Below are 14,719 nucleotides of genomic sequence, written 5' to 3' on the forward strand. Positions count from 1 at the left end.
CATTAAATGGATTAGTAATGACCATAGAAGGCCATTTTATTAGATTAAATCATTTGAAATTGTAATTTTTATTGGTCAAAATTGGTCAAATATCAACAACTTCACACAATTTAGTCTAATCCTTAATTTTGCTTTGCCGTAGTTTCCTCTAATAGGGAAAAGTGGCAAGCACATAAAACATAATACAAAGTAAAGTGTTGTCTGTAATAAAAGAGGAACAAAGAGCATGCTTTGAGAACAGAGGAGAGAAGAAATTAATTTCAGCTGGGAGATCAAGGAAGTCTTTGTTGAGTAGGTGGGAATTGACTTGGGCTTTGAAAAATGGGTAGAATTTCTATATATGGTATTGTGGTATTGCAGGAAGACAATGCTCTAGGAAGAGGAAATCACACAAACAAAGTCATAGATTTGGGCAAAAACAATTTGGGTTCCAGGACTAGTTTGTGGTTTAATTTGTATGGCATGGAAGACGTGATAAGGAGTATTGGGGTGTAGTGTTAACATGATATGTTAAGGCAGGTCATGAGATCCTTGAGTGTTAAGTTAAAAACTTTGGGCTTTCTTTAGTAGGCAATGGAGAGTGATTGAAGGTTATTGAGTAGGAAAATACTGATAGGTGTGCTTTACAGGATTAGCTCTAGTAGCTTTGCACAAGATAGACTAGCATATTGATTAATTTTCTTCTCATAATGATCAGAATAGAAAGATTGTCTTTATTGTTCAGATAAAGAAACTGAGGTTCAAAGAAGTTATGTCACTAGCAAAGTCTTACACAGCTAGCATCTGGTGGAGCCAGGATTCATCCATAAGTTCCCTGACTCCAGAGTCCATCGATAGTTTCCTCTTGAATTTGGGTCAGGTATGTAGAGAGTCCTTGATCAATAGTGTAACCATGAATAGAGCACACTAGATTAAGAGGAGTCTGTCACTGGGGAGGTTTTGGTGATATAACAGATAGTGAACTAACTTTGGCATAGGAAAACCTGGGCTCCATCCTGACTCAGTCCTGTTTAAGCTATGTGTTCTTAATAATATTAAATCTCTCAGTAACATTCTCATCCATAAAATTTGGGTAGTAATGTCTAACTCACAGGGTTGAGGTAAAGACACAATGGAAATATATGCTGAAAATTTTTCATAAACTAGAAAGTGTACAACATGAAAAAAATTGCCAGGAGAAAGATTAGTGCAGAGAAGGCTATAAGAACCTGTTTCGGTAGTCTACGTATGAAACTTACACTAGAACAATGACAGTAGGAATGGTGTGAGGGACAATTATCAGAGAAAGGAACAATATTACAGGATTAAGAATTGTACCCAGTGACAATAGTAAACTTATAATATCTGTTCACTAGCTTAATACATCTGATAATGTATTTGACCAGACTATGTATTTCTTACTTAGAAAATGGGCATGGGTAGATAACCAATATATTACTTTCTATTTTATTATTCATACTGCAGTTTGAGATTCCTATGTAGCTTTTTTAATGGCTGGAAGCTTTTTGTATAGATACAGTTTTTCTGCTTTTTCAATATTTTATGAGGATAAACTTTAGGTGCTGCTGAAAATAGAATAGTGCCCTAGGAAGTTTACAGTTAGTAATTCCACTTGTATGGATTACATAGGATTGGATCTATTCCCGCTCAGAGTAACCTGGTTGTGCAGATCCCATGGACAAGGAAGGGCAGAGAGAGAGTTTTCTCACCTGGGCTCCTTGGTGTTTACATGTCCCCTGGAGTTGTGACATGTGTTTGGAAGAGTCTCTTTAAAGGGTAATAGAGCAGACATAATTTAGGCTCATTTAAAACTATAGTTTGGACCATTTTTAGAGTTCGTGTCTAGAGTTAAATTGTAATTTGGAGGTAGCATGGTAAAGTGAAAAGGCACAGGCTTTCAATTCAATTATCTGAGTTTATAAAACTTTATTTTGCTGAGCAGCATGACCTTCAGAAGTTGAGTTAACTGGACTGAACCTCAGTTTCATCTATAAAAGGGGAAGAATAATACTTTAATTTACAGTATATCCTACAAGAGGATTAAATGAAATGAAATATGTAAACTACCTATCTTAGTGCCAAGCACACAGTAGATGCTCAAATGAATGTTTGATTCTTGACCTTCTTACACCCCAACCCCAGACCCCAAATGTTTCAAAGCATCAATATACAAAATCAGTTCCATGTAATACTATTTCCGGATGAAACTAAATTACCTTTAAAGTGCTTTTCCCAAAGCAAAAGGCATTAAAATATTTTTCAAAATCAGATGTCCAAAAACCTGGCTTCACAATACTTTTTTTTATAGAACTAATTTATGTATGTTTTCCATGGTCCTCCCTAGCAACATCATCATTTTGGTTTCAAACTCAAAATATTACTAGTTACATATCCTTCACTGAAGAAATTAAGAATAACATACTTTGATCATTTTCCTGACATTAGCAAGGAACAGATAATTTCACACGTTAGTGGTAGGGAAAAGCTTGGCTGAACTCATTTTACAAGTTGTCATACAGGTAGTGAATATAAGAAAGACTCAAATAATTACGTATACTGTGAGTGCAACTCTTTTCTGGCTTCATTCAACAGGTATTTGCTGATCGTCCATTATGTTCCAGGCACTATTTGAGATGATAGGAATAAAATGATGAGTAAAACAGATATAGTCTCTGTCCTTAGTGATCTTAAAGTCTAATAGTGGACAGACAACTTACCATTCATCTTTAAGTAAACTAAATATGTCAAAAGTCATAGAATAACTCATCTACTACCTTATCCATACCTTGCCACAAAGCATTGGTAAACCTGGAAAAGTAGTTTTCTAAAGTCCCATCTACGGTCTTGGTATCTCTGGTCTCTTCTTGTTCTTGAAAAATCAAAAAAGAAGGCAAGAGTTCCAAGGAGTGGAGAGTGTAGGAGCTGAAAAAATCAACCTATATCCAAGTCTTTGTTCTCTCCAGTCTTGTGTTCCATTGGACCGTGCACAACACAGAGGAGGGATAGTCTCCTATATTATAATCTTCAGTGATGAGTGATAAGAGAATAGGTGCCATGTGAGGCTTCTCTTCTTTCAGACTCTCGTATAATTCCTATAACAATGGCCACAAAGCATTTGTAAGCAATATGAAGGCTCCTCTTATTTTATTTATTTATTTATTGAAACGATTGTATATATCTGTGGGGTGCAGTGTTGAATATCAATACATGTGTGCAATATGTGATGTGCAAATCAGGATAATTAGTATATTCAACATGACACAATGTAATCATTTTGGGGGGCCCTTTACAATTCCTCCTTAACCTCCCCATCTTCCTCCCCTTTCCCGCCTCTAATGGTCTCAGTTCTGTTCTCTCCCTTTGAAAGTTCAACGAATTATTGTGATTGTTGTATCTTTCTTTCTTTTTAACATTTTTTTATTGAAACATATACATATTTGTGGGTTACAGATTTGAATATCAATATCTGTGTACAGTTTGTAGTGATCAAATCAGGATAATTATTATACTAATGTTTACAAAATGCAATCAGTCTTTGCGACCCTCAACCAATTTCTTGCTAACCCCCGTTCACATCCCCCTTTCCCATCTGTAATAACCACAATTCTTTTTTTTTTTGAAAGTTCAACATATTGTGATTGTTCTTTCTTTCTTTTCCTTTCTCTTATTTATCTATTTATTTATTTTTTAGCTCCCATTTATGAGTGAGGACATGTGGTATTTCTCCTTCTGTGTCTGGTTTATTTCACTTAACGTAATTTTCTCTAAGTTCATCCATGTTGCTATGAATGACAGAATGAAATTCTTTTTTATTGTGAGGTAGTATTTCATGGAGTATATATACCACATTTTCCTTACCCCATCATTTGACGATGGACATTTAGGTTAGATCCAACTCTTGCTATTGTAAATAGAGCTGTGATAAACATGGGAGTGCAGGTACCTCTTCGATATGATGATTTCCATTCCTTTGGGTGTATATCCAGCAGTGGGATTGCTGGTTCATATGGCAGTTCTATCTATAGTTGTTTGAGGAAGCTCCATACTGTTTTCCATAATGGCTGCACTAATTTACAGTCCCTCAATTTTTGTAGGAGGGTTTCCCTTTTTCTGAATCCTTGCCAGCATTTGTTATTTTCTGTCATTTTGATAATAGCCAGTCTAACTGGGTTGAGATGATGCTTAGTGATGTTGAGCATTTTTTCATGTGTCTGTTGGCCATTTGTATATTTTCTTTGAGAAATGCCTATTCAGCTCCTTTCCCCGTTTTTTAATGGGGTTACTTTTTTTGCTGCTGTTTGCATTCCTCGTATATTCTGGATATTAATCCGTGTCTGATGCATAGTTTGAAAATATTTTCTCCCATTCTATAGGTTGTATTTTTGCTTTGTTAATTGCTTCTTTTGTGGTGCAAAAGCTTTTGAGTTTGATATAATCCCATTTGTTTATGTTTTCTTTTGTTGCCTGTGCTTTTGGGGTCTTATTCATAAAGTCTTTGCCCAGTCTTACTTCCTGAAGTGTTTATTCTATGATTTCATTTAGGAGTTTCATAGTTTCAGGTCTTATATTTAAGTCTTTAAATCCATTTTGAGTTGATTTTGATATATGGTGAGAGGTACGGGTCTAGTTTCATTCTCCAACATGTGGATGTCCAGTTTACTCAGCACCATTTATTGAAGAGAATTCTACACCCCAGTGTGTGTCCTTGGTATCTTTGTTGGCTGTAAGTATGTGGGTTGATTTCAATTCTGTTTCATTGGTCCGAGTGTCTGTTTCTATGCCAGTACCATGCTGTTTTGGTTACTATAGCTTTCTGACATAATTTGAAGTCAAGTAGTATAATGCCTACAACTTTATTTTTTTTGCTCAGGATTGCTTTGGCTATTCAGAGTCTTTGGTTGTTCTATATGAATGTTAGGATTGTTTTTTTCTATTTCTGTGAGGAATATCATTGGTATTTTGGGGGGAATTGCATTGAATCTGTAGATCACTTTGGGTGGTATGGACATTTTCACAATGTTGATTCTTCCAATCCAAGAGCATAGAATGTTAAAGACAATATCTTTACTCTCAAGCAGCTGAGAGTCTTATAGAAAATTTAACAATTGTCTTCCACTCCTTGTGTCATTATTCTAATAGCAAATTGTCCATATGCCTTAAATTAAATAAAACCATTATTTGCATGATGGTTTAACAATTTATGAAGCACTTTATCCCCTATTTAATTTCATTTGAACCTCCAGCAACTTTATAAAATAGGTACTAAGTTACCTACATTTTGCAGTTGAGGAAACTGGGGTTCAGAGAAGATAAGCAATTTACTTAACCCACAACTACAAAGTGAGAGATCCAATCTGGGTGAGTAAACACCCAGAGGCAGGAAGGGCATGGTGTGTGCGAACGACAGTGAAATGTACTATGACTGGAGCAAAAAACATATTGGGAAATAGAAAGTGTAACTATGTGTATGCATTTAAAGATTTTATTTTGAATACATAGAGATATATGGATCTATATCTATTTTCACATATTATCTATATCTATTTATGCACTACTTGTTAATTCTGTGAGATTTAAACATACTATGTGATGATATTGACTTGCCTTCATATAGGAGACTTTATTTAGGAGATAATCCCAACCTCCTTAAGAAAGCAACTTCAAAGCGTTCATAGACAAGATAACTAACATTGCAGTGTATTTATCCATACTTTTAAAAATGTGAATATATATCCCTTAATAAAGATGTAACAGATTTCACCGTATTTTATATCCTGCTTTTTTTCACTGAACAACATTTTGTAAACTGTTTTTCATGTCACAGACGTGATTATGAAAGCTCATCTTTACTTACTTTGCAATCTTTTTATTTGCCTCAGCATGCATGATCTTTTAGGATCTGCATTCAGAGGACAGGCTGAAAAAGAAGTATCAGTGGTCAAATTTGAAGTCCACTTATCGTCTGTATACTTAGGAATTAATGTGTTTTTAGGGCATCTTGTTCCCCACACAATAGCAAAGGTAATGCGGAGTGCAATGTAAGTTATTATCCTCCTGGCAGTGTGTCTTGAGGATGCTCCCAAGGTAGTCAACAATATTGAAAAGATTGGTACCAAAGGTTATGAAGCCACCAGAATATGTCTTCTTTAGGGCAATATTCATAATAATATGTGCCTAGGATCTCAGATGTCTCTGAGGTTATGAATTTTCTACACTTGGCCTTAGATATTCTTTCCAATGTCTGATTCAGTCCAGATAATAAATGGATGGAGTTCAACAAGAAATACATAAAAACACTTTAAATCAAACAAGTCTATTTAATCTAACTTTAAGATATGCTAATAAATCAAGCAGGCTTTCACTGAAAATATGTAAGTCCAAATGAAAGTAATTCTTCTATAGTCAGTATAATTCAAATAATTCACATATTTTTCCTCTACAGGAGACAGATGAGCAAGCCACGTGGTGATAATGGGAAAATCAGAGATTTTGATTTACTTGTTTCACTGTTTTAAATACCATATTCCAGAATTTCCATATGCTATTAAAGTTTTGCATTCATTATTAGATCATTTAGACTTGAGTGAAATGAAACTGAAAATACTGTTGCAATGTTGATTTTTCTTTAAATTTCTCCAACATTGAAAAATGTATACAAGGAGAATTTAGTGGCTTGATTCATGTGATGACTTCAATAAGATATTTTACTTTCATTTCATTTCATGTAAAAAAATCCGTGAACTTAGAAAAACTTAATATTGTTTATAACTGTGATTAATGTTCACTTCAGGTGATAATTCAGAATGATGGACCTGAAAAATTGGACCCCAAATATTTTGGAGAATTGCTTGCTGATCTAAGCCGTAAGAATACGGATCTATATCACTGTTTATTAGAACATTTGCAGAGAATTGGAGGAAGGTACTGTAAATGTATTATTTACTTTGATGTTGTAGCTATCAAACATTTTATAATATTCTAGTATTTTTTTATTTTAACAACAGTTGTATGTTCACAACAAAACTCTAGTACTTTTAATTGGGATAACAAGGCAACTATATAAGCAGATCCGAGCAAATGTCTCATTTTAAGACTTAATGTAGTTTATGAAAATCATCAAAGATCACATAAGCCCTTTAAGGATCAGTAAAGAATTCTATGCATCTTCTTTTGTAATGTATTTTGATGGCAAAAGCAACCACTTGGGCACGAAGCTCAGAAAATGCATGGCATACTATGAGTTGTTTTAAGACATTAGGCTCATGATATAAGGTACAGTCTCACTGCCAACACATCACTGTTTATCTTCCACTGATGTGTGCTCAACATATAAAAGCTAGAGTCTAATATATATTTAATATGTTATATATTATTTATAAACTTCACATATTATATTACTATCATATATTAGATATAATATATAAATTATATAAACATCTATTTATAAATTAATGTAAATATATGTTATATAATAACATAAAATAATATGTAATTATATATATTTAAATATATACACAATAATTAATCATTCATGTGTAGATGAGGGAATATTATGTCATAAAATGAATTATATAAGCTGCACCCTAAAAGTTGCCTTCTACTGTATAGTCAAGATGTATATGTGGTCATCTATCAGGCAAAATCTAGGAAAGCTCCACAAATTTAGAATAATCTGGAAGATAAAGGAAAGCCAATAGAATTTTTTTCAATTCAGACTTTTCACTAACTAGATTCTTCTGCTTCTTAGATCTCTTAAAAATAATATACAACTTTATATAATATATAGGCTTACATATACGGGATGACACCATATATACTATTTTGTACACCTTTTCACTCAAAAATATATAGTATGAGTTTTTCCATGTCAATAATGTTTTTAGTGCCTGGAATGTATTCTCTCTTAACCTCTTGTCCATCTATTTTCTCTCTATTTATTAGCTCCCTGCCTTCTGACTTTTCTTGCTTTCATATTCACAACTGCAAGTATTCTGTCACCATCACCCTCAACTGCTTTGCTTCCTTATTAACTATCCCTTCCACATAGCAAAATTCCAACTCTAGATCAGTCTATCTCTCTGTTTTATTTATTGCCACTACCTCCTCCATCTAACACCCAACCCACATTATCCCTAGAATTCAGAAGGATCCATGCTGTTTTATTTACCCTGGTGTCCTTGGTGCTCAGCGTGGTGATTGGTTTAATGTGGTGCTCAATAAATATTTGTAGAATGAATGAATGCCTTCTTTGCTGCTACACCCATGTAGTTGATTTATTTGAATGCACAATTTTCATCTTCAGCTAGGCCTTCCTCATTGGTTTATCCTAGTAAACACCTTCTCCCATTACCCATTACTCAAAAGATTCTCCCTCTCTCCCTTTACCCAAACAACTGTTTCACACATTCACCTCTTTGCACAAGTTTACTACCTTAAAATCTCCTTTCAATAGCTAATTTTTTATTGAGTTTCCACTATGTGCACTGTGTTAAGTGCTTTATCTATAATATGTAATTTTCACAATAACCCTACAAAGTTTCAGATGGAGACCCCAAGAGAATAGTTATTAACTTAAGATCACACCACTAAGTGCTTGAGATTGATTCAAACATTTTTGAATACTTTCATCTGTAAACTATCATTTGCTTTTCTGCAAAGCCTTCCCTAGATCTTCAGTTTGGTGTAGGTTTTACTCTTCTGGGCATTAATCATGCCCTGTGAATATTTCTATCAAAGTATCACATTGTAAAATCAAGAGGTATATAGAGACATGGGTTTTGCTTTTGTTTTTGTTTTTTTTTTGTGAATGGTAAGGGGATCGTAACCCTTGGCGTGGTGTCGCTCGTGCCACACTCAGCCAGTGAGTGCACCTGCCTTTCCTATATAGGATCCGAACCCGTGGCCTTAGCGTTCCCAGCGCCGCACTCTCCTGAGTGAGCCACGGGGCCGGCCCAGAGACATGGTTTTAAGTACCCTGATTCTTAATCCAGACATCTTGGATTCATGTCCTAGCTTTTGTTACATACTAGATGTATAATACCAGGCAACTCGTTTAACCTCTCTGTGACTCAGTTTCTTCATTTGTAAAATAATGATTATAATAATACTTATCTCATAGTTTTGTTATAAGCAGTAAATGAGTTAAGACATGTACTTAGCATCAGCATCATGTGAGAAATTGGAAATAGACCTACAGAATCAGAAACTTCATGGGTGCAGATTAGCAACAAGCCTTCCACAGGATTCTGATACATGGTAAAGTCTGAGAACCACTAACCTAAAGCTCAAAAAGTAGCAAAACCTGGGATTAGAATCAATATTCTAAGAACCTCTTTCCTTAGGCAAATCACTTAACCTTTCAATACAAGATGTGCAATGTCAGGCAAATTGTTTAAAATACTGCAGATAAATTGAGAGAGTTATTGGTCATCTAAATCATTAAATTTGAAAAGGAGACAGGTTTTAGACTGATTTTACATTGTTCATATTTTGCCTCAGAACAATTAAGTTGTATGAAGTATAGGACAGGATATTTGTATTTTGCATTGCTCAACAACTGTTCAGAGTACATGGCCTTGGCAGAGTAGCTACTACTCAATAAAGTTTTATAGAGTGAGAGTTAAATATATTCCAAAGTTAATGTCTCATGCTAATTAGAAGTAGAGGAAGTAACTGAGCAAAGGAAGTTAAAATATTTCATAATGATCATCCCAGTAAAGGTGTAATCCAGGGCTTTGAAAGAACTTCCTCTCATTGAGGAGTTTTGATATATACACACGGGTGACCTAAATATGTAATTAAGCACTGAAAAGTCTTGGCTTTAATTCCTAAAAAAGAAAAGAAAGAGAGTTAGTACCTCCACATTAATAAACACTCCAGAATAGATAAGGTCTTATAAAATGTGGGTGCTCACATATCTGTTTATGAGAAGGTTGTCAGTTTTTTTCTCTTCATCCCTTCCTTCCTCTCTCCCTCCTTTCTTTCTTTTTTTCCCCCTCATTATACATTCCTTCCTTCCTAGGAGGCGAAATGGCATATAGTGAGCGTCACTCTATTTTTTTTTTTCTGCCTAATGTAACTCGAGCCACCATCCCCCAGTGCTGAATGGAGATATAATCCAAACTGACCTTTTCACCTCTCCGATCTGCTCTGTTTTCACTTTCTACCTCTTTTCTGTCCTTTTGTCTCCACTTTTCTTCTCTTTCCAAAATGCAGTTCAGCAATGAGTGGACTGCAGGGTCAGAATTACAGAAGGTTGTCTTAAGAAACCATTCTGGCTACTTTTTAAAATTCCAGTATTAAACACAATTGATTGCTACTCCTTGTTTTGTTCACTTATTTATAGAAAAAATTAACTGACTAGGGATATGTTAATGGGAGATTGGAATTGGGGGAAAGAAATACTATTCTTTCTACTAATTCTATTAATTCTTTCTATTAATTAAAAGGTTATTAATACTATCACAATTCCATCAATACAAAGATACTAAAATCCCACTGTGATTCATGTTTTTAATTTGCTTTAGCTTTGAATATATATGTGTTGTTACTTTGGTAAAACATTTTAAAAACTAGAATGTATTTCATCTTTTGCTAGAGCCTCCCTGCAATTCTATTTTGAGCAAAACAGGCAATACCACATACACACATGCAGACAACTACACATATATAGTCATGCCTTGGGAAATGGAACCTTCAGTTCTCTTTCTCCACGCCAGCTTTATATTTTTATAAATGTGTGCAAGAGGTTTTGCACAGTGAGTGGCCTGCTTATCCTTGTAACAATATATTACTCATAAGCAATTACTTAGAAGGTAAAGGTAGGAACTATTGTACTCAAACTATCTTACTTTAAAATATTCTGTCTTGCTATCAGAACATGTGTTCTGGTTTTTTGCTTGAAAAGTACTTTCACCATGTGTATTTTGGGCTCAATTCTTCTGCCAAGTGCAGAGTGAGCAAACAGGTAAAAATAAAGGTCTGTCTGTTGCCTCCAAAAATCCTAGAAATCTATCCTTTCCAGTTTTCACCATTCCCAAAGGAGCACGTGCCAGTCTAATACAACCACTAACAGTTCTCCTGCAACATTTACCTACCTAACATGGCCCCACAGAGGGCCTTTCAACCTCCCTGGCCAAAACCCTTATTTTGATGCTGGAAATTATATTATCCCACTAGAATTTTGGTCATTTTGCTTAAGCCCTTGTCCCTATATAAAGATTTAAGTACCTTTCAAGCCTCATCACTGTCATATATACTCTAGTATAGATTTAATGAGTTAGTCTTGTCTTGCAAGTTTTAATTTTGATAAACAGGGTTTGAAGAACTTGAAAACACTGTAGAGAGAAGCTGGAATCAGCACCAAAAGGGAGCAATGCAAGATGGAGAAAAAAGGAGGTGAAAATAGAGAGAAAAAACCAATTACATTAGTCCTCCCTTATACATAGGAGTTACGTTTCAAGCCCCCAGGTGGATGCCTGAAACCATGGACAGTACCGAGCTCTACATATACTATGTTTTGTCCTATACTGTACAAACATACCTATGAAAAACTTTCTCATTTTCACTTTTATGGCTTCTCTTTGGCACATCCAAATTGCCAGAAGCACTCCTCTTGCGCTTGGGGCCATTGTGAAGTAAAATAAGGGTCACTTGCGCAAGCAACCTCAACAGTTGATCTGATAACCAAGACAGCTAGTAAGTGATAACCTAGATGGCTAGTAAGTGGCTGGCGTGCAGGTGGCATATACAGCATGGAGATACTAGACAAAGGGATGATTTATATCCCAGGCAGAAAGGAGCAAAACAGTGTCAGAATGGCACGTGATTTAAAACTTGTGAATTGTTTATTTCTGGAATTTTCCATGTAATATTTTCAGGCCATAGTTGACCACAAGTAACTGAAACCACGGAAAACAAAACCGTGGAGAAGGAGAAACTATTGTATTTATTCACCCAGGTACTATTTATTGCCGAGCACCGAGGACTTCTACATCTATCCAAGAATGGACTGGTGCTAATTGGATGGTACTAATCAATTCTGCGTATTTTATTGTTTTGTTTTTCAGATGTTAATTTCTAATAGATCAGCAAATTCCAGGAAAACTATTTTAGGCAAACTAACTAAAAGTGCCATTTTAGTTAGTTTTAAAATTTCCATTTGTGATTATAAATTGAATCAGTGCTATTATGATATATCAAAAAGTAAAATAAAATTAATAGAACAATAACATTTATATATGATCAGTGAATACACTTTCCTAAGGTTGTTTATCTTTTTTTTTCATTCTTGCAGCAAACAGGACTTTGAGTCTACAGATGAGGTAAGTACAAAAATAGCTGAAAATCAAATATCATAAATAAAGTAGATTCTTGATATTTGCACTAATTTGATACCTTTATGAGGCAGGAAACACAGGTTACTGAACGGCATAATGATCATTTTGCCTTTAAAATGATACATCTTTGTAATGGCTATAAAAGTAATAATCATTCACAAAAATATTTTATCACCTGTAACTTTATAATTTAATTTGTCTTTGCTTATAAGAACATTTAAAGTTTCATTGACAAGTACTCTCTGCTTTAGAAAACTGAAATCTACATGATAAAACAGATAAGTAGCATATTTGTTTTTAATATGCCTCAAAACCTTGCATTTGCCATGCCAAATAGCCAGCAACTTGAAGTAAAAATGTTTTTAAGTATTAATTGTATTATATATTAACATTTTGTTAATAATTGCCTTTAATGCAATAAGTAACCAAATAGAGAAAGAACTGTTTTCAATGCAATAAAAAGCACAATGGTCTCTTTTGTGTTAATTTTTATCTTTATTTCCAATGTATTGGTATCCTGCATTCATTACAATAATTCAGTAAGTCCTAAATTGCCTTTAAGAAGTATTTACTTCAATTCAGCTTTCCACTTAAAACTAATTGAAGCTTTTCAGTGTTGCTGTGGCAACATCATAATCTTTCAGAAGTCATCACAGCTCTATGTAAACCTCAATAAACCTTGTAACATCCTTAATTTTATTTTATTGCCCAAAGTTTTCATTATTTAAAAAATCAGTTTCTAAGATGTTATATCTGTCACCCAACAGAACTTCCAGTTGTTAAAAAATACACTGAATAAAGTGTTTAATGGAATTAACAGACCATTTTCTTTTTAAACTGCTCTTTTTAAAAATAGAAATGGAACATTTGATTGGTTGCCCAAAGCTTTTCTCTAAAATACCTGGAATTCAGGGTTCTTTCCACGGTGTATGTAATATAATCGATTTTTGTTTTTAATTTGGACATAGTTGATTGTACATATCTGTGCAATACAGCATTGAATATCAATACCAGGATAATTATTATATTCATCATTATGCAATATAATTGATTTTCATGGCCCTTTATCAATTCCTCCCTTTCTCCCCATTCTTCTCCCCCTTTCCCACTGCCCTCACACCCTGGCAACCTCAGTTCTGCTCCCTTCTTGAAGCTAATAAAAAATAAATAAATAAATAAAATTAAAAAGATACAACAATCAATAATACACTGAACTTTGAAGATAATCGATTTTTAAAAGTAAAATTGATAAGGCTAGAAATGAAATTCATAAAAACTATTCTTCAGAAAGTGAATTAATCTTTTAATATCCCTAAAAAGATATGCCCCGTTACACAAGTCTGTGGGCTGCTGACTCTTAGATTAAAATACTAAAGTGTATCTGTTCAATGGATAAGCCTCTCCTTTCTTACAGCCAGAAGATATTGAATCATTGATTCCTAAAGGATTGTCAGAGTTTACAAAACAGCAAATTCGCTATATTCTGCAGGTGAGATGGTGTCAGGAGTGGGTGTGTGAGATCAACACTAACAAACTTCTTCCTAGGATGCTCCCCTTAATTAAGAACAGAAAGTCCCAGATAAAAATTTTGTTTCACAAGTGTTGATCATACTTTGTTTAGTCAAGGGTTACATTATAGTTTAATCAGAACATCAAAAACTAGCATTGAATGACTAGCATTCAGGAAAGCATTCTAGAAATATTATTCCCTGCTGTGGAATGCCCGTATTTACTCCTCAGTGCTTTAGTACAACCTAATTCTCATAGTCTTTGTCCTCCTATTCTCTATTCCACCCTGTACCCCACCTCACCCTACCACTAGCAGTGAGAGATGGAAAGGCCAGTGCCTTGCTTTTCTTGAGTTGTGGAATACAAGAGACCACTGGAACAGTAAATTCCCCTGTGATGAAGGAAGAAGCCACAGATCAAGATAGATACTAAGGAAATGTGACTAAAAAGAGTATATGTATTTGCAAGAAAGTATTCGATAGATAATCTCGTTTTATTTGCTGAGGCTAATTTCTAAATTTCATATTTGGTCTCAGACCTGTGTTGATCATTCAAGTATTGAACTTGGTGTTATATTTGTGAAACTTAAATGAAATATTATTTTTAGTGGCACACAGTCTGTATTATAAAGAGATGGTGATATGGAGAACACATATGCTCCTCAGAACCTGAATCTTTTTATAAAATTTATTATTTTTTATTATTATTAGCATATTCATTATTACAAATCATGATTTTTCTTTATGTCCTTTACCTGACCTGTCCCTCCCCAAACCCCCTCCCTCCCTCCACCCATCTCCAGTAACCTTAGGTTTATTCTCTCCTTCTGAAAGTTCAGTGAATTGTTGTGGTCTTTTCTTTCCTCCCTCCCT

General features: G+C 34.4%; 1 protein-coding gene across 2 annotated transcripts in view; it reads left to right on the forward strand.

Annotated features, from left to right (window-relative positions):
• The window catches only part of POF1B (premature ovarian failure, 1B), a 71,523-nt gene that overhangs the window by 28,837 nt on the left and 27,967 nt on the right, over window positions 1-14,719 (forward strand). For both annotated transcript variants that reach the window (XM_008576365.1, XM_008576363.1), the window contains exons 7-9: window positions 6,791-6,921; window positions 12,296-12,323; window positions 13,753-13,827. In XM_008576365.1, coding sequence (XP_008574587.1) covers window positions 6,791-6,921; window positions 12,296-12,323; window positions 13,753-13,827 — 234 coding nt within the window. The remainder of the gene's footprint in view (window positions 1-6,790; window positions 6,922-12,295; window positions 12,324-13,752; window positions 13,828-14,719) is intronic.

The sequence above is a fragment of the Galeopterus variegatus genome, unplaced genomic scaffold (genome assembly GCF_000696425.1).
Source record: "Galeopterus variegatus unplaced genomic scaffold, G_variegatus-3.0.2 Scaffold1339, whole genome shotgun sequence".
NCBI classification, from domain to species: domain Eukaryota; kingdom Metazoa; phylum Chordata; class Mammalia; order Dermoptera; family Cynocephalidae; genus Galeopterus; species Galeopterus variegatus.